The following is a 27160-nucleotide window of genomic DNA, read 5'->3' as shown; positions in this document are numbered from 1 at the left end:
ATCTCAGGCTTGGGTTGAGCAAGTGTAAGTTTGCAGAATCCCTAGTTGCTCAAATTAGAGGTGAGGCATGATCTATTTTGGCAAAGCAGATTTTTTGCTGAGCGACCTGAGAAGGAGTTTGCCAATGTAGTGGGAGGGTGAAGTCTTGAAGCTTCCCCAGCCCACTGACCACCTTCTAGCTTCATCTGAGAAAAATGCTCATACATCACCAACAAAAAGAAATTAAATATGAAAAGGAAGATGGTGTAGAAGCACCCAGCCAGCAGAACTTAGTGCCCCATGGTGTCTCCCTTGGCTGGACACCACACAGGGCTGTGCTGCTGAGGCTGGTTCTCCCTGCTGGGCAAGGGGAGAGCTCTGCCCACAGGGAGTCCTCCTGCTCACTGCAACCCTTTCACTTCCACCCATCTGGGAAAATCCTGGCTCCATCTAGGCATATTACTAACATACAAATAACTTCAGTAATTCCCCTTTAATTTCCCTCCATGAAATTTGACACCTCTAATGACAGATCTAGGGCTGCAGTTTGGGACTGTAAAGCCACATTCAAACTGTTTTTTTTATTTTAAAATCATCTTTTATACAGGAAAAGGCAGCAGAGGTTTCCTGGATCTAATTTAAATCCTGTATTGGACTTTTTTTTTACTCTTTATGGTGAGTGAAACACTATGTGGTTGCTGGACTTGTAAGAATAAGAGAAAATTTGTCATATTTTTAGCAGTCACTGAAAATAGAAAATGAGCAGTTGTGATGTGCTTTGGAAAACACCAGCCATTCCCAGAGCTGAGCTCAGCAGCTTGGGAAGGGGCAGTTCCCATGCTGGGAGTGCACAGCCACCCTGGGGTGCACACACTGCTCCAGGGGCTGGGGAGCAGCCCTGGGCACCCTGTCTGTACTGCTCTGCCCACACAACCTGAGAGGGAAAGGTATAAGGATTTTTGTAGAAAAGTGTGGTCCCCAAGTTTCCTGAGCGATATTAACATTTTGGGTTAATAATAGTTTTCTCAGGTTGATGGAGGTTTCCATGTACCTCTGGGGGGAGAAATTAGTGGCCAGAGCAAGGCTGACTGTGATCCATCAGTCTTTTAACTAACTTCAGTGGGCTTTGCATCAGCTGGGTGTTGGCAGCTTTTTCAGTGTCACTGGCTTCTGAAGGAGGCCTACCTAGAGTAATTAGCTCTTTCACCTCTAACAGAAATTATATGTTCCTTATCTCTTTAATTAGAGTGTATACAATGTTAGTAATGATGTATTATCTATATATTAATTTAAAAGGGTTGTTTTGATGTCAGGCTTTCTTATATAGGGTCATTGGTATGAGGATATGCATTAAAACCAGATTTAAAATCCCTGAAGAGTTATACAGCCCTGCTTTTTCAAAGCACTTGACCTTAGAAGTGCTTTAGATTGCTCCTTTCTTATGTTCCACTAATTTTTTTACATTGTGCCTCACTTGGCAAACACTAAATTGCAGGAAGTCATGTGCAATAAGGGACAGAAACAAGTTCACTTTATTTGGCTCTTAGCGTGGTCAATGACATGATGATGAAGAGAATGAGAGCATCTGAAATGAATGTACAGCTGTAAACTCTGCCTCTCCACAATCCCACCAGGCTCCTGCCATTAACCATCAGACCCTTTAGGGAAGTGAGGACAGAGTAGATATGGTACTTGATGTAGTTTTGCTGCCAGTTTTTTAAGGATTTCAGCCCTGAAGCACTGTGTGGATGGGCACAGGGTGGGGATGTTGCTCCTCAAGGAGATGCCACAGGCTCTCCAGCTGAGTACCAGCCCTAGGTAGGACCTGAAGTCTTGTTTGTCCCTTCAACAGCCAAACTGGAGATGGAAAGACACATCTGTTTGATCAGAGGTAAGGCAGGCCTGGGAAAAGCAGGATTGAAGAGACACCAAAGAGTAGGTTTGAGACAAAATGGTCTCCTGGGATGTCATGTCCCAGGACTCACCCAGGCTCAGGCACATGCAGGTGGGACTTGAAAGATGTGATCTTAATTTTAGGAAAAACAGCAGATTTAAAAAAACAAAAGTTCTTGTTACAGGATGAGTGACGGGGATCCCATGGTGTTTTCCCAGCTGCAGTCTGAATTGGCAGTGTGGTTGTAGCATTTTTCTTAGGCACTATTCCAGCAAAACACTTGAGTGTGTGCATAATTAAATCATGTGAGAAGTTTAAAGGGCTGGAAAGCATGCAGCTAAATCCTTTGCTGGGGACTTAATATTAATGCCTCAGTTTCCCTTCTCCAACATAGAAAAGAAATATTCACTTCCCATACAGAGTGCTGACAAGCTTAATTCAATCTTCCTTGTAAAATGCCTTGAGGGCTTTAGGGAAAAGGTGCTATAAAAATCAGAATATTATTCTACACTCCCTTGCAAGACAGCACTTAGCTTTATATATTATCCTGGTGGTGATGCATCTCCCTCAGGCTGACAGCAGGATCAATTAATGTATATAAACCCAAAGAGGCTGTTTGGACTTGTGGTCCATGTAATCTGCTAACGCCTGATGACAAATCCAAACTTGAAAAGATGGAAAAGACAGAGTTTTTTAGGCATTTTAGTGCAAAAACAAGGGAAGACTCTGAAGACTGTGTGTCTTCAGAGCAGCAACAGGAAAAGGGCTGTTTCTCCATAATCTATTTTTTATTCCTCATTGTTTCTCATGGCATTTGCTACTCCCTTTTCAGTTTTTCTGATCTTTGGTGAGTTAGCGAGCTGTACTCTTACACTGCTCTCTTATTTCAAATTTTCTTCACTAGGTTGAGAAGAATGTGGATCTGACCTCAGAGGCAGCTGCAGTTAAGTGGAGACAAGGGAACTGCTGCCAAGAAGAAGCCATCGAGTGAGGCCAGCATGGGCGAGGTTAGGGCAGGGTGGAGCTTTTTTAAAACCCTCTAATTGTGCTTCTGCATTTAAACATGTTGAAAGTGCCGTTCAGGACAGAGTATTGCAAGCAACACACATTTTCCTTCAGGTTCACTGATTTCAGTACAGCTAACACAGGTATTTTAGGTATTTTTAACCTCTGCCTTTTCATGCATTCGAATACATGTATCCTGTAATGTCTACAAAAACAGATGCTCAAAGTGAGTGAAAAAGTGCTGCTTCAAACTACCTCCCAGATAAAATGCAAATGACTGAAAATATGAAGCTGAAAATATGAAGCTCTTCAATAGGTAGTTGCTGTGAATCTTTATTTCCTGCCTATAGCTCTGAACGTTATATTCTGACTAAACTTAATGTTTTTTCCTATTTTTGTCTTCTTTCAATGACAATACTTAAACTACCACATAGTAAATATCAAGAACCATAGCTACTCTGGCATTTTTAATGTTTACTGTTTAATAAATTTTTTACAATGAAAATGAGTCTTAACAAATCTCTAAAGTACGTGAAAAAGTAATAATAGCAATTAATAAATGAATGAGTTTGTTTGTTTGTTTGTTTGTTTGTTTAAAATATGACAATAGGCAACTCCTTTCTCTGTGTATGTTTGTGCCCTGGCTTTCCAGGATACAACCTCTTTATGGAAATAATATTTCCTCTTCTATGTCTGCTGCAGTTGGCACACAATGGAGTCTCATTACTCAACAGAGACTCTATGTGCTACGAAAAATAAATAATTAAACTCCAGCTACCTCAGTAGGTAAATACTGCCTTTCTCACCCCTGTGCATAAAGCAGCCAGTGTTCCACACCTGGCAGAGATCTCCTCTGGGAATTCAGCCTCCATGAAGTTCTCTGGAATGGAACCTCAATGTGCTGTCATTGTCACCCCAGGACTGTCCTGGGCAAAGGGAGGGGGTCAGCTGGGGTGGGAGTGCTCACTGCCTGCTGGGGGGAGACAAAGGTGGAGGAAGTGTGCAACCAAGCTCTGTTTGTACATCCTCCAGGACCCTCTAGAGCTGTAGCTCCTACATGTGCTAGGCAGATGTTCAGTCGTGTTTTCCTCTGTTTCAGCAAAGACAGGCTTTATGAGGGCTGGCATGGGATGTGGCCTGGTGTTCCACACAAATTCTTGAGGAGGATGAAATGCTGTTTGGCTTCCACCGAAAGAGAGAAGAAATCTCTCCTGCCTCCCCGAGATTCTCCAGCTCCACAGCTCTGAGGGCAGTGCTGGCACTGCTGCACTGGCAATTCCTAGCAACTGTGGGTAAGAACAGAATTTGGGGGCCACTGGGGACCACCACTGTCTGGTGAGAGCTGATGAGTCTTGCTCTTGTGTCTATATTCAGCAGCTTCTTCTCATCTGTAATTTAGGGTGTTTTCCCCTTGGTTTTGTCACCTCTGGTTTGTCCATTTTTCTCCTTGTAACTATACTATTGAAAATATATCTTCCCTCACCCTGGAGAAGTGTGAGGAAATCTCTATGTTTTCTCTTCAACAAATGCTGTAGCTTCTTCTCACACTGTGGCAGCTCAAGTGCTTTATTATATAAATAAATTTCAAGCTACTGCTCTGCTAGATCAGAATGTTAAGAACTGATCAGCACCCCGAGTACTTTTGGTGTTTGAGTAATGATGCAAAACAGGCAAACTCCTCAATTTGTGTCCTTTCTAAAGGATGTCCTTTTTCTGTGAATGTCCTTTCTAAACCACTCCAACAGAAGTTTCAAATGAAAGCTGATGGAGGGACAGGGTATGTCAATCAGATCATGTGGCTCTGACTTGTGTAATGAGCAGAGGCTTAATCCCTGCTAATGCCCTGCAAGCATTGTCGAGACAGAGTTATACAAGCACCTGGAACTGCTGCCAGGTAAAGCCTTTGGGTGCCCATTGTGCAGCTGCAGGGCTCTGTTATCAGCAGGGGAAATCCCACGGGGCAGGCTAAGCCCAGCACTCCTGGGCAGCACTCGGGTTCAGCAGAGCTGGGTGGCACTCAGGGTGTGCGTGGCACAGTGCTGGTGGCATTTCACAGGTGCCTTGGCAGCAGCCTCTGTGCCTGAGCTGCCACCCACCTCTGCCACGCATGGCTGAATGTGCTTTGGCAAGGACAGCTGCCACCTGCTCCACTGCAATGAGGAGCTGACTTCCAGATTTTTAAGCATAAGGGAGGTGAATCCAGAAGGCTGATAGCAAAACAGTGACTAAATTCTTTGCTACAGTGACCAGAGACACAGAGGATGCAGAGGGAAAACAACTTTACATGATTTATGGCAGAAAGGTACCTGCTGTAAGTCAGGGCAGCCCTAAAGATGCTGTGACCTATAGCAGCCTCCTAAGGCAAACCAGAATCCCTGCTTGGTCCTTTTCACAAGCAATAGACCTATGTATTTAAAGAGGGGAAAAGATTGCAAGTCTTACGGTGTTCTTTCACTTGCCAAGGAAAAATCTGAAGCATTAAATGTGCAGAGTGCCTTGGTGAATCAAAGCTGGACAATGGCTTTGAACGGGCCATGTATTCCTTGCTGGAGCTCTGTTGCTGACAGCTGATAGCATTTTGCTACTGACTCTGGACAGTGGAGAAAGCAGTCTCAATGACAGTGAATGAAGAGCAGCAAAATCCTCCCCACCCTTCAAACTGGATCAAGAAAATGGACCCTTAGCATGGTGGGTTGTGACTAGAGCCCTGCTTTTGAAATGTGATCCGTGTGTGCAAATCCCACACAGATCAGATGCCAAAACTGCAGTGATTCTTTGACATTTCAGTTGAGAAGGAGAACAAATGTGCTCTGTACTCATCTTTCTTTTTTTTTTAAGCAAAAACAATTAACTTTGAAACAAGGGCCTTGATTACTATCTCTCTGACATCATCTTTACATTTATGTAATTCTATAGACTGGTGGCATCACTGCTGATTTGCACTGGTGTAAGAACAATCGGGCTCTGTGTTTTCCAGGCAGGGAAGCTGCTTGTTTTGTGCAAAGAAAGAAACTCAGTTAAACAACCTAAAGGGGAAATATTAACCAAGAAATTAACCAAGAAATTCAGAAGGGGCCAAAAGCAATATGAGCACAGATACAGCTACAATATTCCTACTGTATTGTTAGTTTGAAAAAAATATCCAGCCTAATCAAGGAAATATTGACTTTGCTATAAATGTGTACACCAATCTCTCTAGTTTTCAAGTCCTAATTGACATCCAAAGGTGAGCAATTTAATAACTTTCTGCAATTTTGTTTGTTATTTTAGCATACATACTGTACTTTATTGCCTTTGAGATCCTTGAATGAATGTAAACTTCCCTTCCCCTTCAAATAATATTATGCAACATGAGAATAAATCAACTGTAAGGATTAAAATTATAATTGACCTGGTGTGAAAGTAGGAAAGTTCTACCCAGCAAAGCCTGAGATGAAATTCTAAATGCTTCTGTATGACTGGGAGTTGACCTTTGTGTATGGCCAAGGATTTAACCACTGATAACATCTGACAGGCACAGAGATATTATTTATTTGTCTGTCTATCTATCTATCTATCTATCTATCTATCTATCTATCTATCATCTATCTATCTATTTCTATTATGGGTTTATTTATTTATTTATTTATTTATTCATACACAGTGAAGCACAATCAGGACTTTCAGTGTTCAGCCCTAATGCTCATTTTTTTGCTATAGTTGCTATTACGCTCTCACTTTGAGGATGTCAAACTCCTGAAAAGAGTATTTGTTTTGTTTTAGGTACCGTAAAGCTTACAAACACTGTGCTTGGGGTGAGAGACATAGGCTTTGTGTGTATCAGGGGAATTTGATGAATGAAGAGAGTGAAGCTGGGCCCAGGACTGATATAACTGACCTTGCCGACAAGTGAGGTGAGTCACAGTGTTCTTCATAGAATTACAGGGCAGCAGCTCATGAGTGGAGTTTTTGGGAACATTTTTATGTAAAAAAAAAAAAAAAAGAATAAAAATAAACCCACAAAAATGTGAAACCAATTAAACCTGAATCTGGGTATATCTCACATTTCTGTGTTGAAAAAAATCAGTCCTGATGACTATGTGCAACACATTCTGTTCAGTGCCATTTCCATTCAGCCTTTACTACTGACACGTAGTATAGGCCACTAAATGACCATGAATATATGAAATGGACTATGGCTAATAACTATGTAATTAAAATTTTTAGAACAAGGCCATGGCAGTTTTCCATAGCTCTGACATTTACCTAATAAGCCTCAACCCACTGACTGCTTTAGTAAATGATACACAACTTCTCTTGTAAACCTGGCATGGGGTCACATTAAATATTGCCTTGTATTTAACAACGTGCTACTTCCCTGCCCTACTCTCATAAGTCTTGTAGGAGTTGTGGCCTTAATTTAGCTTGGGTGGAACTTATGGGTTGGACTTGTTGTTCCAGCAAGGTAATTGCTTCTCAACATAAATGAATTATGCTTTTCATTTACAGTGCCCATGGAAAGTTGTGTGTAATTTCAACACACAGCAGCGTAGCTGTAGCAATCTTTTAGTATGTTGTGCACGTGCTCACTGCGTTGGTTTTGTCCCTGGTGCCACAGCTTTGCTGCAGGGTGAGATGTATGACAAGCTGGCCCTTTGGACGGCTGCTGGCCCTGCCTCTCTGCTGGCCTCCCCTACAAAATGGGTACTGCTGGGACACAGGATGAGCATTGCCTGAAGATGGCAAGTCCAAAGGCCTTCCTGACAGGCTGACCAGGATGGCAACTCTGCAGAGAGCCCTGGAGAGAAACTCCATGAACAGTACTTGTGGTACAAGCTCCAGTAGCAGGGGAAGCATCTGAGAGCAAAGGCTGTGAGCCTGAGCCCTGCTGTAAATGAGGGAGCTGCCTGAGAGGGAGAAGCGGCCTGGGATGTGCCACCACATCGCTGCAGTGCAAAACCATCACCCAGCTGCTGCAGTAGGAGAGGGAAAGTAAACAGGGCTGGCAGAGGCACCAGGAGCTGAACTTCGTGAACTCCTACCAGATGGTGTTACACCAGCAATTAATTTGGGGCAATTACTTCTGCACAACTGTGTTGGAAATTATTGCAAGATAGATCAAGTAATTAACAATAGGAAAACAGCATTGCAAAACTCCAATCGCCTCCTTCCAAGTGTTATGCACTCACTTTCCACTGAAATTAGTGAAAATAATGCAGATGGGGTGCCTGGATTCCTGACAGATCACTGCATTGAGTAACTGGGGTACAGCTCCTGGATGTACCTGCTCATAAGTAAACAGAGTGATGAGGGGAGAGAGATGACCTAGACTGAAAACTGTTCTTGTGCTTCCATTTTCCCCCAAACCTGCTGCTGGCAATATCTTGCTGTTTTTCTTGGCAAACGTACATCTCCAGCTTATGGTCAGGGCTTGCTGTTGCTACAAAAACTTCAACTTTAATATGGAAAACCTATATATTTTCTGATTAATATTTCCATCAAGCTTAGTCCTAGGTAAACATTGTATAACATTAGCATTCATCAGTGAACTTGCCCAATCCCCTTGAAAAAATTTTGAAAAAATATTTCAAAAACCTGCTTTCAGCCTGGAATGAGTATTTCAGCCACAGAAAAGATCTTCTGTGTAAAAGAGAATAATTTTCCCCTCTTTTAGAGATTGATGAACTATTCACAAGTCAATCATTTACTTTTCAGTGCATTATTGCCTGATTAGTCAAGTGCTGATGCAATTAAACTTAATGATCTCACTGAGTAGGTGTCTGCTTAGATTGACATTTAAAAAGAATGGGTTGTTAGTATTTTTGTAAAGCAGAACCTTTCTTTGTTTTTACCATCAGATTTCTGTATTTCCATTGCTACCAGTCACCACTTCAGATGAGACTGCACTATTCTCATTTGGAGCTGGTGTCTAATTACACATCACAGATCAGCTACTAAAGAAGCATGCAAAGTTTATGAAATATCAGTTTAGGAGTTGCTCCAAATAGAGGAGAGATGATGCAAGTTACTTTTCCCAGGGTGAATTACAGACATGCAGGAAGGGCTCAGTTTCTGTTGGCAAGAAGGCCTGACTGACTGCTAGACCTCAGCCTCTGCAAGACTGGCACAAGAGATTCCATCCGGAGAGGTGCTAAGCTCCTGCTGCTGCTGCCAGAAGAGTAAAGAAGGCACATGGCAACCCGTGTGACATGGGAAACTCGAGGAGCAGCACAGGACATCCACCAGGTTGTTTCCAACTAAAGGAATCTTCTGTATGTAAACAAGGTTTAGTAGCAAAGTCTTGAGTCCAGGAAATCATTTCTGGTAGGGAGAATAAGCTTTCCTTCTGCGAGGAGTGCAATTACTTCTCTATTGTTCTCCTAGTTCCTCCTTAATTTAGTCTTGGCTGTGTCTCCAATGAGAAAATACTACTTGGAAAATAAAGGAATTTGAGAGAACACACAGAGGAAAAAAACCAAACAACCCAAGATGTCATTTTACTGATTTCAAAAAGTGAATTTAGCAGGTAATAACATGATAATAGCTATATGTTTTTGCTTTGAAAGGGACAATTAGTAGTGAAATTAAGCAATGGAGGATTTTGGTAGGAACAGCATGGAAATAAAAAATCCCTGTAAGTTAGAAAACAACAAAGTCTAACAGTAGAGCACCTGTTGGTTTACACTTTCTATGTTTGTTCACTTTCTTCAAAACATTTAACACTATGATCACAATTTGTGTATGTCTAAGAAAGAAAACTAAAATGTTGCTGTTGCTACTGTGTCACAGATCCTGATTTTCCAGACATGGGACAGGCTTCCTGTAGAAGTAACTCCATTTTCTTAATTGATGCATTTGCACCAGGGAGAGCTGATGTAACAAGGTGAGAATCAAGCCCATGGGTCAAAAGTTCCAAAAATAAGTATCTAAAATTAGGTGCCTAATTCCATAATTAGGAACCTGAGTAGAGGTGGACTGGTTTTTAAATACACTGCAGGAGTGACAAATTCTGCTGAAGTCAATTTGAGCTGGAGGCGAGTTTTCCTTTGAAAATCAGGCTGTTTTATTTAAATGCCTGGTATTGTTACAGGCATATTGGACATCCTGGGTTGAAGGTTCAAATTTCCCTGCACAGAACACTCATGTAGTACTCTAGAACATGAGTTATTGTAATGTCTGTCAACATCTTGACAGACATTATTGTATGAGTGTGTTTGGGGATTCAAAACGAAAAGATTAGAATACTCTTTGATCCTGAGGCAAGCCACAAACATAACAGAGGCCTAAGGGCTATTCGAAAGGATGCTGGGGAGGAGCTTTGGGGAGGAACTTCTGCATGGGCTGGAGAGGGGTACAGAACAAAACTTCCTCCGCAGCACCCACTGAAAAGGTCTTCCTGCCTCTGAGAGCAGTGGGGAACAAAGCAAGATGAGCTCTGAAAGCACTGCCTTAATGCCACTGGTGTGTCTCTGTGTGACATAATGAGCCAGGTTACCTGAAATCTACAAGGATGGGAAAGACAGTTTGGGTGTTTCTAATGTATTTTTAAATCTTATTGGGTTGATGCTATTCAAACACTTAAATCAAGCTGTTGAAAAGAGATCAGTGGGGCTAAAATATGTACTCATAAGGGCTGGAAGCTGAAGCCAACAGCACAACACAAAGGTAGGCAGACATAGAGAGGACAACTGTCTCAGGCTATCCTTGCTGTTGGGGTTATAGGTGTCTTGAGAAAGAATAATGACAAACTCTTTTTCATTCAACTAGATCCACTAATCTGTATAAGATAGGGGTTTATAATTCAGTTTCAGTAACAGCTTGTAGGAATCTATTAGTTTTTGTGAACTAATACATTCCTATAAGCACATAACTCATTTCTTTACAAAGTGGTTACTGCTGGTGACAATTAAGTGATAGTTGGTTCTTCATGGGTTTTTTTAGCACACTCCAAATTTGTTCCATTGCATACTGTACCTTCCAGTCTATTTCTGATTGTCTTCATCCTTTTGCAATAATATTCTCCTAAGTGTGGTGGCATGATACCACAGAGGTGGCAGCCATGTCAAAAGCAGTTGTGCTACATCACCTAACAGGCAGTACTTGTCTCCAGGTATCACAGGAATCTTGATCTGCTGCATCAGACATCACTTCTTTGACAGCTAAAGCTGACAAGACACTTGGGGTGGAACCTAAAATACACTCTCTTTCAGGTTGCAGGGACAGTGCCAAAAGCCTGAAGTGCTGAAGAAAATAGCAATACATTTATCTTGTTTTTTTGGCTTTTTTTAAACTTAATTTCTGTATGAATAAAATCTATGGAACACCACTGTGTCATGCTGCCCCAAGTGATGACATTTTAAAATCCAATGGCCAGTCTGAGACAAGTTTCACACGTGGTTACTGTTCACAAGAGAAATAGAGGTCTGGCACATTTCAGGAAAAGGAGGTAGGGGGGCTCTGTTAAAGTTTCCACCAAGAAAGAGGTTGCCACCAAAACCCAAAACTCATGCACTGTATGCACAAGAGCCACTTTATCCACATGGAAGCTGCAGCCTAAACTCTCACCTGTTTAGGCAGTGAGGTTAAGCAACCATGGGACAGAAATGGGCAAGAAACCTGGTTTTGTCCCTGCTTGTGCTCCCAGAAGTATGTGCTGGTCTAGACTTGGCAGTGAGAGAGCAGTTAAAGTTCTGTTTGTGTTTCTAAGGTAATCCTGCTTTTGTGTGATGTGTAATGCAACCATGTGCTTTTCGGATGTTTTAAGTTGATGTTAAGCTTCTGAGGTCAGAAATACATTTCAGTATTGTCACTGGTCTCATAAGATTCCCAAGCGTGTGTGTAACTGAATTCCTGTGGTTGAAGCCCCTTATCCCATATTTCTTCTGTCGATTCATGAAGTGCTTATATTTTTTTTGTCACTTGGAGGGAAATTATGAGTTCAAGGACATTTTTAGCTGTTTTACCCAAACTAAATTGACAAATTTGTTCAGGATGTTTATTGCTAATTTGCTTTTATTATTATACATGGAATATTGTATGATTAGATTGCTCTGATAATTTTCAATTGTGTGTTCTGGTTTTTTTCAGATCAGTTATGTGTCTGTGTGGTCAAAAGGGAAACAGTCCTTCTCCATCTGAAGTAAGCAGGACCTGAAGCATGTATCTCAGACATACCCATGGCTCTCAGGAATACACTGATTTAAGAGGGGAAGCTGAACCTGAAGTCTCCTACATGTTCACATAGAGTAAGACTGCACACCAGATGTGGCTTTCTCCTGTCATATGCCTTAAAACTTTTTTAATAATAAGTGGTTTTCAGGCTGCCAACTAACTTCCCATGGGCTTGCACTCCTAAGAACTACAAGGTAATGGTAAGCTGGTTAGCTCATTAATTAAGAAAATGGAAAAGAGAAATGAGAGAGCATTTTCCTGGAAGTTGGGTCCATTTGTGTCTGATGAGCTGTTTTATAAAAAGTGCCAAAGTGAGATTAAAACTTTTAAAACTATTAAAGAATACTATGTGAAGCCTAATGGCTAAATAGCTATGATTGAAAATTAAATAGTAGAAAGGCAGATTTGGTTTTGGCTGTAAAACCAATATTAGAACAAGGTACAAACTAATTTGCAGTGTCCTACAGCAACAATTAGTGTCCTAAAGGATGTGACTTTTCATTAGGATGACTAGGAGGATCTGACAGTTGGCTGAATCATGCCCACTGCAGTCACGCTGAACTTCATATACATGCACCCACAGTATTTATTGCTCAGTCAAATTCTTCCTTTTATAATTCTGGATTGCCACATTGGCAATTACAGTGCATCCGGCAGAGAGCTCTGCGATCTGTAATTACCAAACACGTCTGCAGCAGTCACACAGCAACAGAAGTGACACTCATGTACTTATGAGTGTAAAATCAAAGCACTGCACCTCCTACCTGCCCATGACTGAATTGAGAGGTGTTTACTGCACAGTTTATTCTGTGAAGCACCCTTCCAGTGTAATGATACACAACTGATAAATGAGAGAGGGAAATAGGTGCAGTTCATCGAGCCAAACAGTACAGACCTGAGGTGTTCTGGAATTTTACATTCTTTGCAAGACCTTTAGTGGCTGCTCAGCTAGCTGTGAGAAAAGAGTGGCTACACAGAGCCCAGATGTACACACATCTGCAGGGGTCCTGGCACACTAGAAAGAATGGAGATTGGGCTAGGCCATGCGCAGGCATCAGGAGACTTCTGTATGTATAAGCCACCCTGTCGAGGGAGTGAGTGCTTCCCATAGGGCTCAGGTTATAAAATGAGGATGTTTGTAAGCAATCATAGTGCAGGGAATTACCAGTGTACTTACTGGAGATGTGGCAATGTCTGTGCACATCACAACTATGGGACCACATTAAAACACGAGAAGCACTGTATTGTCTCATCTGTCTTTATGCTCGAGTCCAAATCCGAGTAACGAGCTGTCCACGGGCCCGCCCGTGGTGCAGTCTCCAGGCGAGCTGCACGTTGACATTCCAGCTCTTCTGCAGTACAGCTTCCCCTTTCAGTCAGTTCTTTCTGCTGTCTAGAGGCCACTTTAGCCGGCCTAGATCTGTACCCCTGGTGTAAGATGGCTCCCCATCGCCAAGGCGGTTTGTTCCCCCGATCTCCGCGGTGCATTAGCCGCGGGGGGCTCGGGGCACGGGCGGGGCAAGCAGCCCGCACTCGGCAGCCCCGCAGGCCTGACGTGAGGGATGGCGCCGGCCCGTCCCTGTCAGGGAAACCTGAATTTCTGCTGGATCGAGGCGGTTGTGTAACCGCAGCCCAGCTGACTCCATTGTTCCTCCGCACAATGTAGTTATCAGCGTGAAGTGAGCGCCGAGCACGGCGCTGCCCCCGGGCAGGGACGCCCTGAGCGCTTCTCCCCGCCCCGCAGCGCGGTGTGCCGGGCGGGGTCAGCAGCGCCCGTCGGGCACTTCACACCTGCCGTGGCCGCCATTCGCACGTGCACTTAAGCCCAGGCGGTCACGGCTCGGGCTCCTGGGAGCACACGGAGCGCCAGCGCGGGAGGAACGTGTGCGGGGCGGACAGGGAAGGCCGGCCGCGGCTGACGGCACTGCGGGAAAGGCGCGGGTGAGCGGCCGCGCCAGCCCCGTCGGAGCTGGGTGAGTGAGCGAGGGGCCGCTCCCCTCCCCGGGGCGGGAGCCTGACTGCCAGAACAGTCGGCGGGGTGGGGGGGGTGTGTGTTAGGGGCGAAGGGACGATGCCGTTTGTGCGAACCCATAAACCCAGCGGCGTCGTTTGCAGCGCAGGGCACGAGGTGTCCCCGAGCAGCTCCCGGGCGGGACCGGACCGTGCCGAGCCGTGCGGCGGCCGCGCTGTGTTGCCGTGACAACCGAGCTGCTCGACGGCGGGCGGGCGGGCGGGAGGCGGCGCGGGCATTGGGCGCCGTGCGGCACGTGGGGCGGGCGCGGGCCGGCCGGGCCCGCCCGGGGGCGGGATGAGCGCGGCGCGGGGCGGGCGCCCAGCGGGCCCGCGGTCCTGGCGGGCGGTGGCCGCGTTTCCCCCCGCGTTGGCGGCCGAGCGTGGCGGTACCCCCGGCCGAGCTGCCCTGCCCTGGCTCGCTCTGCCCCGTTCTGCCCGCCGCCGGGCTGTGATGTGTGTGGCCCGCTCGGCGGGAGGCGGGGAGTGCCCGGCGGAGAGGAGGGGAGTTAGTCAGCGGAGAGGAGGAGGAGGAGGAGGCAGGGCCGGAGGCAGAGCCATGGAGAGCAGCGCTCGGCGGGCGGGGCGGGCTGTGTGACCGGGGCGCATCGCGGGGGCACGGCCCGGTAGCCCGGGCGGCAGCGGCGGGGCGGGGATGGAGGTGCGGCGCAGCCCCCCGCCGCCAGCCGCCGGCCCGTGACGGGGCGGGGGCCGCGGCCCCGACGGGGCGGGCGGGGGGCCGCTCGCTGCCTTCCTCGGGGCAGGCGGGCGGGAGAGAGGGAGGGAGGGGACTCCAGCAGGGGCTGCCGTCGCCCGGGGCCGCGGTGACTCAGAGCCGGCGCGGCCGGGGGTGAGCCGAGGTCTGTTGTTGTGGGATTTTTTCCCCGGCAGGTTATAAATAGCCCCGCGCGGCGCCGTGTCACGGAAGGACACCCTGGCCGGGCGCGGGCACAGGCCGCCGGCGCGCAGCCTCCCCCGGCCGGCCGCCGCCAGCCCGCCCGCCCGCGGGCCCAGCTGCCGTAGCGGCGGGGCTCCCTCCCGCCGGCTGCGCCTCCCGCCGGCTGTGCCCGCTCCCGGAGCGCCGCTGACACCGCCGCCCGGGGCAGCGACAGCCCGGCTCCGCGGGGACAGCCGCACGGCACCTCGGCCCTGTCAGACCTCGCTGAGGCAGCAGGGAAGATGAAGCCGGAACGAGGTAAACGGCTTATCGGTACATTTCTTTTTGTTTGTTTTGTCTCTAGGGTTAGAAGTAGCCCGGTGTTTTGTTTCGATGTTATCGCTCTATTTCCTTGTCCCCTCCCCTGTCATTTTGGGGGCTGGGAAGGAATCCAGGTGCTGGGGCTCAACTCGGGAAATGCCATGGGATGCGGAAGGTGCCCGCGAAGGGGGTTACAGCCCCGTGTCCTGCCTGCCCTTCGGCTCCCCATTGTCTTGGCTGGATGGAAGGGAGACAAACGCCGTAGCGAAGTGCTTTTGCTGTGGGAATGCTGCAGTTCGTGTGTCAGACACGGCCGGCTCCTTAGCACAGACCTGCAGTGCTGAGAGTCGGTCAAAGGCAAAGCGGGCATCGACAGACAAAGCCAGCAGATGTACAGAAATGTCCAAATATAGCTGAAAAACACCCTGGAAATAACCATAACTTACATCTGGGTTGTTTTATGAACTGACAGTGCTTCTTTTCCCAGTTATAATGGAGATATTTCATAACAAGCATGGTGAAATAGAAATTTTTCACGATTATTTGGTTACATTTTATCGGATTACTGACATCTGGTTTTACAGAAAAATCAAGACGGCAGTCTACGTATATGTTTATAACACTTGAGCTCTTTTGCCGTATAGCAACAGCTGCTGATGCCCCTACAGTTGGAAATATGTCATGACTTCTATTTTGATCCACAGGAGCAGTGATTATTGATTCGTGTTAGTTAAAGCAAGACTATTTTTTAAAGCAAATCTTACAAGTGCTTATTGTAGTATTCAGAATGTTAATTAAAACCAATAATCCTTGTTTCTTAAAGTTTTGATTATTCTATTGATTAACTGGTTGCTTTCAGTTTAAAAACACATCCTGTTTCTGTTATAATCACTTCGGTGTTTTGAGACACACTTTTATATAGCTCAGGTATTTATGTATTAAATGCTAACACTTACATGACATACACATCTTAATTAGGTTTGTTAATGACATGTTTGCTAATAGCAACACTGCATAAATGACCACTCTTAGGTGGATTTCTTGTCTATGTATGCTGCAAGGGTTATATGGTATAATCCTTGGCATACTATGGTATACAGATAGTATAGAAGCGCTCATAAATTAATGGGATTTAAGTACCAGGGTTTTGAAATGGGCCTTTCTCATTGCTTTCCTCATTGTTTCTTAACTGCTTAAACCTACACACCATCTACTGCAGCAAGACTGGTTGCTTTTAGAATTGCTTTAGATTTTGATACCAGACCTTGAAGTTTGAAAACTATTTACTGTCAGGGTGAAATTATATTTCAAAATAGCCAGGTAAAACCCAAGTCAATATTTGCAGTTTTAAAATGTTCTGCTCTAGCAGTTCCACATCTACATGACCTTTGTGTATTCCTTTCTTTAATTTTTAGGTAGAAGGGGTTATAGCATTGGAAACGTTTTCATTTGCTGTATGATAAGTGATCAGATGCCTTTTTTTAACCAATCTGGTGTAGAGGGAACCAAATTTGTACAGAAAGCAAGTTATTAGGTTGCTGGGATATTTTTTATGGGCTTTTTTTCTTTTTTACCCCAAGCTGGGAGTTAATAAATTGAGATTCTTATTCACTGTAAAGTGTTTACCACAAACTGGGCAAAATCCTTCAGAAGTTAAGTCTTGAAATTCTTTTAAGATAATTAGCAAAAGTCTTGAAATAAATCATGGATCCTACCAAACATTGGATAGTATCTCCAGCCATTTTAGTGAATCCCTCTAGCTTAACTGTGTGCTAATATAATAGAGCAACACCGTGCACAAAGGGGGTTGTGAAAGTGCTGCCTAAATGCCACATGCAGCCCACAGAGCCTCTTAGGAGGCACGAATCATGCAAATGTTTACATGTGCTGCTTTCTGCAGAGCAGCTGTACCACAGGACACAGGCAGTCAAGTGTGCAGTCACCTGCTTCCAATCGTCACAAATTAATAGCAAAGGGCAGAGGAGAAGCAGACCACTCAGCTTCCCGCAGGCTTCACTTCTCTACAGAGCCTCAAAATCCTGAGAAGTTCACACTCTAAGTAAAGCATAAAGAAGCAGACTTTAAACAGGCTTGCAATGTGTTGGTGGGGTTTTTTTTTTGTCTGTGTGGTTTTTGTTTTTGTGGGGGTTTTTCCTTTGTTTTTGGGGTTTTGTTTTTTCATTCTTACAAATAATGATATCTGAATCAATTTGGAGCAGAGATGCAGTTTTTGTTGTTAGTATTAAGCTCAGCACTACATTGAAGACTGTAATGCCCAGGCACATTGGGAGAGGCATGATTTAGCCTTTGTTGTACTACCAGTAAGGTTCTTGTTACCCCAAGCAAAAATATGTGATGCAGGAGAAGAAAGAGGAGATCTAAATGGGAAACTATTTATCAGTGGGAAGCATCATAGAGTGTTCAAGAAGGTGAGAGGGATGGACAGAAATGAAGAAAACATGGAAATTTGGCCCTAGGGTACTTACCTTCGTCTCTACAGGAAGGAAGGTTGTAAAATTGCAGCTATAAACATGTAATATGTGGGAGCAGTACAGAGGAGATAGGAGATAGAATATGGAGCTCTGCATAGCAAACCTGCAGAGCAGTTTTGTGGGTGAGGGAGAGCAGGAAGAGAGCTTTGAAAGTGCTGGTAAAAATGTGGACTTATTCCTTTGCCATGCAAAGCCACGAGGCATTCCCAGGATGTATTTCATGAGCATCACTCAGGATGTAGCCATCAGGTGGGGTGTGAGTGTGGAAGGACAGTGGTTGCTCTAAGCACATAGTTCCCAGAACAGATAGTACTGGGTCTAGGGAACAGAACTCTCTGTACTGGGTCTAGGGAATGCAGGAACTGCAATACTGATAGCTGCTGCTCAGCTTTACCTTCCCTGTGCTGCCATTCTTCAGGTGAAGCGTTGAAGCATCTTAAAATACAGCGGTCATGTTTCTTCAGCTGAGGCTTCACTGGTGCCAGGGAGAAGAATGATTTATCTCCCTTTCTCATGTACAGTGTTTTTGGAGTGATGTTTGGGTTTTGGGTTGGTTTTGGTTGTTTTTTTTGTTTTTTTTTTGTCTTTCTGCAGTAACAACATATCAGGTTACCTGGCTTTGATCCATGATATCATCACGATTTGGTTTCTGCAGTACAGCTGCCTAGTCAGCTGCTTCGTGCTGCATGTTTGGACTGCTGTTTCTTTTCTCAAGTACAGAGCTTTGCTCTTGCTTCTATTGAACTTCGTTCTAATGACTTCTGGTCTCTTCGGCAGTTTATTGAGTTTGGAAGACAGAGTTAGACTTCGTAGCAGAGTGCTTGCAAACTCTTCCAGCTCAGCTTTGTTCTTAAACTGTATAAACACACAGTTTCACCATCAGCGTTAATGAAAACATTGCATAATGTCAGGGTGATAGCTTGCTGCCAAACTCAGAAAGCTTGTTATATACTCTTAGAGTACACTTGGTGCACAACTGGAAAAAATCTTGTGGTTTAGATGAATCTACAGTATAGTCATATTTTACTGTGAAAATGTTACAAGACATCAAAAGTCTTATTATAGTCTAAATAGCTGAGAGTTATTGCTCCTTCCTCCTCCCTCCCCCTCATTGCATGAATGATCAGTTAAAGGAGGAAGACAGGCTTGTTTGTCTCTAAATGCATGCTGGCTGGTTTCTATCACCTTATTCTAGTCTTTTCTTACTTTTTTATTGCCTTGCTTTGTTAATTCCTCTATGTGTGTTCTCTGTGTAGAGACTATTTTGTTTTCACTTACAGATTAAACAAAAAGCAGTCCTCTTACTTTCTGAAGCATTAATTCCCTCCTTGAGGTTATCCTTATTTACAGAAATTACTTTCTGTCTACAAGAGGAACAAGCAGTCTGAAGGTTGCTTTTTTTCCTTCCTTCTTTGCAAGTCAAACTCGGATATGTGCCTCTGGGTCTGTTTGTAGTAACTGGGTTAAGGGACTTCTGCCACATTGCTTGGTGGGTTGGTATGGAAAGAGCTGACTCTTGGTTCAGCAAAAGTCTGTTTACTAACTCCTGTGGGAAACACAGCTGAAATGTTTTGGGATGTATCTGTAGAGAAAGCTGGAGGAGAGATTAATGAAGATGAACAGTTAATGGAATTTAGATTCTTAGGAGGAAGGATGAGGAGGTATGGGACTGGGGGGAAGTGAGCTGAACCAGTGTGTTCAGTTGTGGAGTTGGTTGTTCAAGTAGGAGATGTGGACAAGGCTCTTGTTTTTATAAGCATAACACTTGCCTCATTATAACTGGGGAAGATTTTGTGGAAAACTTCTTAACAAAGATGATGTCCTACAGAGTATGTGTATTAGGAGATTAAAATATATATTGAAAAAGGTTGAGTGTTGCTTTAGTGTCCTATATGGCAGCGTGATACAGACACTTTAATTTTATAGTATCTTCTCGGTGAAATGTCACAAAGCACTTTAACTTTTCCATGGCAGAATGATGTAGCCAGTAAACAAAGTAATAAACTGGAAATGAGCTGCTTCCTGCTCAGTGGAGCTGTCACTCCAGAAGCGTTTGGGCAATGCTTGGGGCTGGGTTGCCCTGCGCAGGTAAGTGCAGGTTGGGTGCTAATGAGCAGCGGTGACGCTGTGCCTGCCCCGGGAAGCTGTGCGGATGAACAGGCTCTGCCGCGGGCACGTGCGGCAAGGTGCGTGTGCCTGGGCAGGCTGCTCCTCCTGCCTGGAGTGCTGGCAGATAGAACCAGCTCATTCTGGAAAAGAAAGAAAACCTAAAACCGTTCAGGATAAAAACCCCCACCGACCCAGCCAAACTGACGGGTATTATACTCTGATTCCATTCATAAGGCATGAAGCCGTCTAGCTCTAATCTTTGGGGAGGGCAGATTTGTCCTGATAACAGATAATCTATAGATGCAGGATATGAGTGAACAGGAACAGAAACCTTTTCTTTTTAATTGAGGGTGGAGTCTAGATGCTTTAAATACAACTCTGTCCTTATACCTGAAGAATGGCAATATAAGCTCTTATTAAATTGCTGCCTCAAAAATATAACTTGGAAGAATTCTTAGCTTTTAGGTGCTTCTTTTTTTAAGTGTTAGGCACAAAAAAAACCCTAAGTGTATTAATTTGTAGAATGGAAAGTCTCAAGTGTTAATTTGAAATGCCAGCTTATGTTATAATTTTCTTACCTGTTCTGAAGTTTGTACCTAGCTGTTGAAAGCATGGCGAGTCCTCCTGTTGTAAAAGTATTTCTTGGGTTGGAAGGGTGTTTTTGTTAATGTTCAGCAGTGGGAGTTCTTCACGGCATACCTGTTTCTTGGAGAGAGCCGTCCTGGTAACAGCTTTGCCATTTTCTTGTTTGCTTGGTGTTGTCCATACTAACTGCCTTTAGCTGTTGGTGAAACAGATGTTCTGGAGTGGCATTTAGGTGGGTATTTTGGGGATTGTGGATATGCCAAGCCCATAGGCTTGGGCTGTATAAACTGACCCTTCTGACTGTATCTTTACTGCTGAAGTGAGAAATTTTGGCATGCCAGATCAGATCCCTGGGGTGAAACATATTAGGCTGGACTTTGTTGTTAAGGGCAGTGTTGAAACTATTATTGGATCTGAGGTCTGCCAGCTTCTAAACGTTTTTAAAAATAAGCTAACATTTATAAATACAGATTCTCATGAGAGACAAGAGTTTGCTGCCAAATGGAATTCTGCTTATTAAAATTAGAAGTCTTCTGTGAAAACAGAGTAACTGATGAGAACAAACCAGCTATATGACATTTGTTAAAAGGACTTGCTCTGCCTGCTTCCCTGTTTACAAAATGTTTGTTATTTTGACAAACTTGTGCTAATAGCAACCGTTTACTGGTGGTGAAATAGCTATAGCCTTTTATCTTCTCAGCAGCGAGTTTAGGCTAACAGTCCAGTTTCTTTGAGTACATAAGGTCTTGTAGTTTAACTGTAAATATAGCTGTAATTACTATCTGCATTCTGATGTGATACTTGATAAACTATGTTTTCTGGATTTTTGAAAGTGTCTCACATAATTGTCTTTCAAGGATGTAATAATTTTTCCAGTCTTTGCAGGTCATTTAAATTTAACATTTAGACAGCAGCCAGTTTTTAAGTTAAAATTGTTTTAGAAGTGCATGTACAGTTTCATGTACCCAGTACTGAAACTCCATGCATAAGTAGGCAATTAAGGATGAATGTGAATACAGAAGAGTGCCTCTTGGACTTGGGTATGTAGTTGGACTTTGGAAGACTTCACTTTCATTACCTATTCTTTTTCTGCTGATCCCATGCAGGGTGGCATGACTATAGCTACAAGCACATGGCTGAAGCCATGTGAGTTATTCTTGCTCTGCAATCAGAACTGTACTGAGATTGGAAGGGATATTTTTATAAAGGCCATTTGTAAACAGTATAATTGAGTTGTAAGTCATGACAATTCTCCATTTTTTCTTAACAATTTAGAGTTATTCTGATCAAGTCAAAATCAACTCACTTGTATTAATACACTTCCTTCTGTGTTAAATGGGCCTGACCACTTCTTTTGGCTAGTGATTTCTAATGTTAGCTTTGGGACCAAAGCTGGTTCAAGTTGCTGTCTGGGATGGTATTACAACATTACATTGGCTCAAAATGCAAAGATATAATAGGGCAGTATGAGGATGTTCTTGGGGATAATTTGGAGAGGAAGCTGTGCTTGAGGCAGCTCAGCACACGGGGAGGGAAGCACTCTGCATACATGAAATACGAATGACACTTTCACATCTGTGCTGATGTAGGGGTCCTCATAATGAGTAAAAGTAACCAAAAGTAACCAAAATAGTCTCACTGAGAAATCTTCCGAAAATTTTTGTTTCTTTAAAAGTAGTAAGGGGAGCTCTTCCCCTCCCATAGATATTTATTTTGGTGTGGCAGCTTTCCTTAATGTGTGCAGGCATGCAATCTCTGTGTCCAGGTATGTAGTACCCAGTAACTATGGTTATGCTTCCCTCTTAGCAAAGATCAATGCATTTCCCAAACCTGTTGGCTTTTCCAAAGGAAAAAAACGACTTGGATTTTCTTCTGAGGCATAAAACTAGGAGAATGTATCTGAAACAAAGACTCTCTGGTTGCACATGAGCCATGTCATCTGCTTTACATTACTCAGGTTAGTGATCTTTTTTCCATAAGATCCCTGGGAACCAGGTTGGTGAGTAAGTCCATTTTGGATGGTGCACTACTTTAGGGAATCTATCAGCAGGTGACTGCTTGTGGTAGTTTAACCTCTTAATGGTGCTTGCTGTGTTTGCAGGGATTCCTTTTGCCCAGTGATGAGCCTTCAGGATTTCTAGGACATGTTTCACACTTCTCTGTGCTGCAACAAATTAAGCTTCTTTCTCAGGGTGCTGTGCAAGTATCATCTTGTTTGGTATAAAGGGGGAGGGAAGGGCAAAAAGAGAGAGAACTTCAGTACAATTGAAGATGGCAAGTACTATCCCACATCCTCAGCACAGTCAGCACCATGGTGGGAGGTGGTAGAGTGGTAGCTGGCTTCTTCTGAGGGACAAGGGAAGGAGAAGGAGAGGTGCAGGAAGAGCTGCTGTGGTCAGCACACTCTTTTTTCAGAGCAATGGGAAGCCCTTCTCCCCTGCCAGGTATTGTTCTCCTTGATTCCCTGCCAGGCCACCAGCCCAGCAATACAAATGAAACAAACCATGGCTCAAGCTCACACTTCCAGGCAGGTCAGCAAGTTTGGTGGAAGGCTTTGTTTGCAGACTTGGGGGGGCAGAGAGGGTGTGTAAGAGCAGTATCTGAGTAAATGTCTGTGATGGCTACTTGCCATAACTTCTGTGTTAGCAGAGAGTGAAGTTTTGATATGTTGGGCTGATGCTTTTTTTAATTTGCAGTTTTCTGTAAAGTCACAAGTACCGGTGCATTTCCTTTGCGTGCTAGATCTGAATCTCTAAAACTCCTGAATGTTCAAGACTTCTATTTACTTGTTCTTTTTTATTTTTTTAGTTTTTATTAAGCAGGTGAATTTGAGAGTCGGGAAAGAGAGAATAGTTGCATCAAGAAGAGAAAAATTTAGTAAATATTATATAGTAGATATAGTTATGTGGAGTAAAAGAGGAGGAGCTTCCTATCAATAGGAATTGAATAGGGACAAAATTGTCAAGATCCTCATGGACTGGAAACACACAGTTAGGTCAAAGGGGTTGATATCAACACTCACGCTGCTCAAAGGTAAACCCTTTGTTCTCTGCTATAAATCTCTTTAAAACTGAGGCTTCGAGCATATTTTCTATGCAAGTTTTCCCACTTCAGTTGCCTTTCAGTGAAAAGTATGACATTGCTTTGTTTTAATTTGAGGGGGAAACAGCTTCTTCCTTTTGAAGCACATGCTATTTGAATCGCCTGAGGAATTTTGTTTACCATGGAGAAACCATGAGAAACAAAGTATCTGGAGAGCTAGAACTGGAGGTTAGGCCTGGGTAATGGTTGCTGCCATAGCTATACTACTAGCAGTACTCACAGTGTAACTGCTTACGCCTGCTAATGTAAATGAGGTGTGGAGGACCGTCCCCTCTTAGGAGTCTGCAGTTAAAGAGCAAAGGAACCGAAACAAGTAGCAGGTGAAACAGGAGGAATAATTGATAATACTGGGCATGTTTGAAAGCAAAGATCAATGTAAAACTGCTGGAATGCACACCTGCCTCATCTTGCATCAAGTGGTTAAATTCACTGAACTTAAGCCAGTCATGACTGGCTGTTACTGTACTGCTTTTGGATGTTTCCTACTAGAGCCTTGCTGAATCAACAAGTTTCTATGAGAAAGTATTTTGGATCCACTAGAGAAAAAAGTGATGGTGCTTGATGTGCATTGTATGTTCTTTCATCCTATCCTCATGTTGAGCAGACATAATGGCCTATTATAAATGTTTTAGGATGCTTTTAGTAAGCTGGCAGAATTCATTATTAAGTTTCTAGTATGCAATTTTGAGCAGCTTTATATTACGCACTGATTTTTATTTTATTTGTTTTTAATTTTTGTGTGTTTGATTTAAAAATCATAGTGGGACTGTTAGCATCTGATGCTTTCAACATCTCTAGGTATGCTGTATGTAGTCTTTCTCAAGAAATTTGAGTTTCAACATCAGTAGAAGGAAAACTATACATAAATTGAGTGTGACTGGTATATCTAGCCATCTCTTTAACATGCATTGCAAGCATCAAGAACTGACCTCAGCTTTGTTCTGAGGAATTGAGCATCTGTACTGGGAGAAGGGGAATAAGGCTGTCTACACGAGAGCACTTGGCAGTTTTATGTTCTGCAAATTAATAACTCAATCCAAGATGCTTGTTTCAAGAAAGAGATGTACTAGTAGAAGTGTATTTTTATTTTTAGCTTGTCTCTATGACTAGGCCGTGTAAACATAAGGTGCTGTGGAGTCACTTAGGCTTTGCTCCTTAGGGATCACAGGCACACCTTGCCTTTCCTGCACAAAGCAGGGCTGGAATCTGAACTAGAGTGTTTTTTCTGAACTGGCTCATTACTAGACATCCTGTGCTTTGGCATGGCCCTTCAAAGGTTGAAGTTAAGTGTTTTTTATCATGTAGGGATGATGCCAATTATGTCTATTGGCAAGTGCCTCTGAATTGATGTGTAATTCACTTGATATTGAGATGAGCCACACTTGGCTCTGATTCCCTGCTTTATGAAATGCATAGGACTGCTTACTCCCAAAGTGTTGGGATAAAATCCATTTTTATTAAGACCTCATGTTTTCTATTTTTAGAAGTGTTATCCTATTTGTGGCAGAAGGTGGGTTATACAGTCTGGTTATCTTGATTATTACTTGTTGTTTTGCGCAGTGTCAAAACTGCGAGGATATTAGTAGTATTTGAAGTGCAGGTACTTTATGGTGATGGTGAAGTATGAATCCTAGGATAAAGTCCTGTATACCTCTGTGTGCTACCATGTTCTCTTATGTTAAGTTATATTTAGTATCTCGTGTCTTTGGAGTTTCTGGAAGTGAAAGAGATCCAACTGATAAATGAGTAACATGCTTCAAGGTAGGTTTTGTTTCGGTAGGATTTCTAGTATTGCAGTTTCTAAAGTCAGCATTTTATTAGGCCGGATGCGTTAATTTCTGGGGTGTTCATTCACAGACAGGCACAGAGCTCGGCTCTGTGTAGCTACAGCTGGTTTAGGACTGTAAGCTTAAAAGCTGGAGTGTCAACATGCTGTCCTACTTTTACTGTACTTGAAGAATATGTGGTGTGAAAAGGATCTCTGCGGTTGCACTGCAGTAGCCCAGTGTGGGGAGACTGTTCAGTAGCAGTATGGTGGGTAGGTATGCCTGTCATCTAGAGACAGCTGCTCATCACTCAAACATTGTTAGCTGGCCTGTAAAAACAGCTGGTGGCTCCTGAATGCTGTCTCTGCTCGTCTTGTGGGAATTGACTCGGGTGTTGTTCCTCCTGCCTCTTGTTAGCAAAACTTTTAAACATACCGTGTTTACTAGTGTGGTGAATATTCCTCCTACCCCTCCCATTCCTCCTGTCGCTGTCGAATAACTGTTTCATAGAAAATCATCTGACTACTTTTCTCAAAGGCTAGGTAGTTGCTTGATTAAGAAAACTTGAAATTGCCTTTTCAGACAACTGTGTAAACCACTGTGTTTTTGTAGAAGTAAATGTTCCATGAAGGAAAAATACTTGGAAAGCTAACAGATAAAATATACAGGAAGCTTGAATGTCAGTGACTAATGAAATGGTATGTTTTGCGTCTAACTTTCTGTAAGGCACTATCTGTATCTGAGATCTTTAAATGGGGCCAGCTACAAAAAAGGTATCTGACCTTCCTCGGATAAAATGTCTACTTAAAAATCTTGTATAGACTGTGTTTTCTTGCGACCACAGCTAAATGATACTGGTATATAAAATGCGAGTGGGGAAAGCTCATTCTGTGAAGTGGCATGTTTTCTATGCTCTTGAGTGGGTTAGTGAGTGATCCTGGCTTTTGAATGTGGTTGTGTAGTCTAGTTTAATCAGGACTTTTCATAGTTTCATGGTATCTAATTACAGAACAAGGGTTTTAGTCTTGTTTTGTGATGTGGTTAAGCTGAGAGTAAGATAGTTGTTTTTTTGTGCTGATTATGTTAATACGGTGACTGTCATCTGACTTTAATACTTGTAAATACGTCAGAACTGGATGATATTGTTTAACGTAGCCAGTACGTTGTTTAGACTACATCTAGAATAGTACATGCTGTTTTGAGACTACTCTCTTGAAACAGCCTCGTAATGAGTCCTCAGAAGTGCCCATTAAAAATCCTCAAGTAAGAACTACAGCAGAGCAAGGAGAGCTGTGCCGGGATCCTCCTCCCGTGTGCTCCAGCAGGGGCAGAGCCATGAGGCAGGGAGCCACTCCCGAGCGGCTGAGCAGTGGAAAAAGTGCGGAGGGAAGTTAGCTGGTGCCGGCTGGCAGGAGGACGGGCCAGCAGCTTTTTCCACTCCAGATGTAAATATTCATCACCTCATCCGCTGCAGCTCGGGCTGACTCTTGAGAGCAGTGCCGTGCGGGCACATTCCGTGCGCGGTGCCAGCGCACAGACACACGGCAGCTGGTGTGGCTCGGTGCGGGGAGCGCGGTGCCAGCTGCCCGGAGCAGGGGAGCGGCTGCCGGGCCCTGCCGTCCCTTGCCATCCCCTCGGAGGGCCCCGCCACGGCGTTCGGGGCAGGGCGCGCTGCCGGCGGTTCTGCCCGGTCCCGTCCCGCCGGTTGTGGTCCCGCAGCGCCGGCGCGGTGCCGGGGGTTTGCCCCGCCGCGCTCACCTGGGCCGGGCGGGCGGGGCGAGGGCCGTGCCGGGCCGTGCCGAGGGGGCCGGCGCTCGGCCGGCGGGGCCAATCGGCGCCCGGCCCTGTTGCTATGCGCGCCCCTACTCTG

The 27160-nt window shown here is 44.2% G+C and overlaps 1 protein-coding gene and 1 long non-coding RNA gene across 4 annotated transcripts in view; both read left to right on the top strand.

Annotated features, from left to right (window-relative positions):
- Positions 1 to 3885: 3885 nt before the first annotated feature.
- On the top strand, positions 3886 to 13262 carry LOC146432752 (uncharacterized). 3 transcript variants are annotated; one of them, XR_014854313.1, is made up of 4 exons: positions 3886 to 4170; positions 6641 to 6771; positions 9647 to 9740; positions 11945 to 13262. It is a non-coding gene; the product is annotated as an uncharacterized LOC146432752 (long non-coding RNA). The 3 variants fall into 3 exon arrangements; XR_014854311.1 differs by lacking the exon at positions 3886 to 4170 and adding an exon at positions 4677 to 4772; XR_014854312.1 differs by lacking the exon at positions 3886 to 4170 and adding an exon at positions 4791 to 6104.
- Positions 13263 to 14822: 1560 nt separating this feature from the next.
- Positions 14823 to 27160, top strand: part of ATOSA (atos homolog A) — a 46886-nt gene continuing 34548 nt past the window's right edge. Inside the window, exon 1 of the mRNA XM_085070666.1 lies at positions 14823 to 15233. Within this exon, the coding sequence (XP_084926792.1) occupies positions 15218 to 15233 (16 nt within the window). The 5' untranslated portion in view covers positions 14823 to 15217. The remainder of the gene's footprint in view (positions 15234 to 27160) is intronic.

The sequence above is a fragment of the Lichenostomus cassidix genome, chromosome 10, assembly GCF_008360975.1.
Source record: "Lichenostomus cassidix isolate B80296 chromosome 10, HeHo_3.0, whole genome shotgun sequence".
In the NCBI taxonomy this organism is placed as follows: Eukaryota; Metazoa; Chordata; class Aves; order Passeriformes; family Meliphagidae; genus Lichenostomus; species Lichenostomus cassidix.
This window is presented reverse-complemented; position numbering and strand designations above follow the sequence as displayed.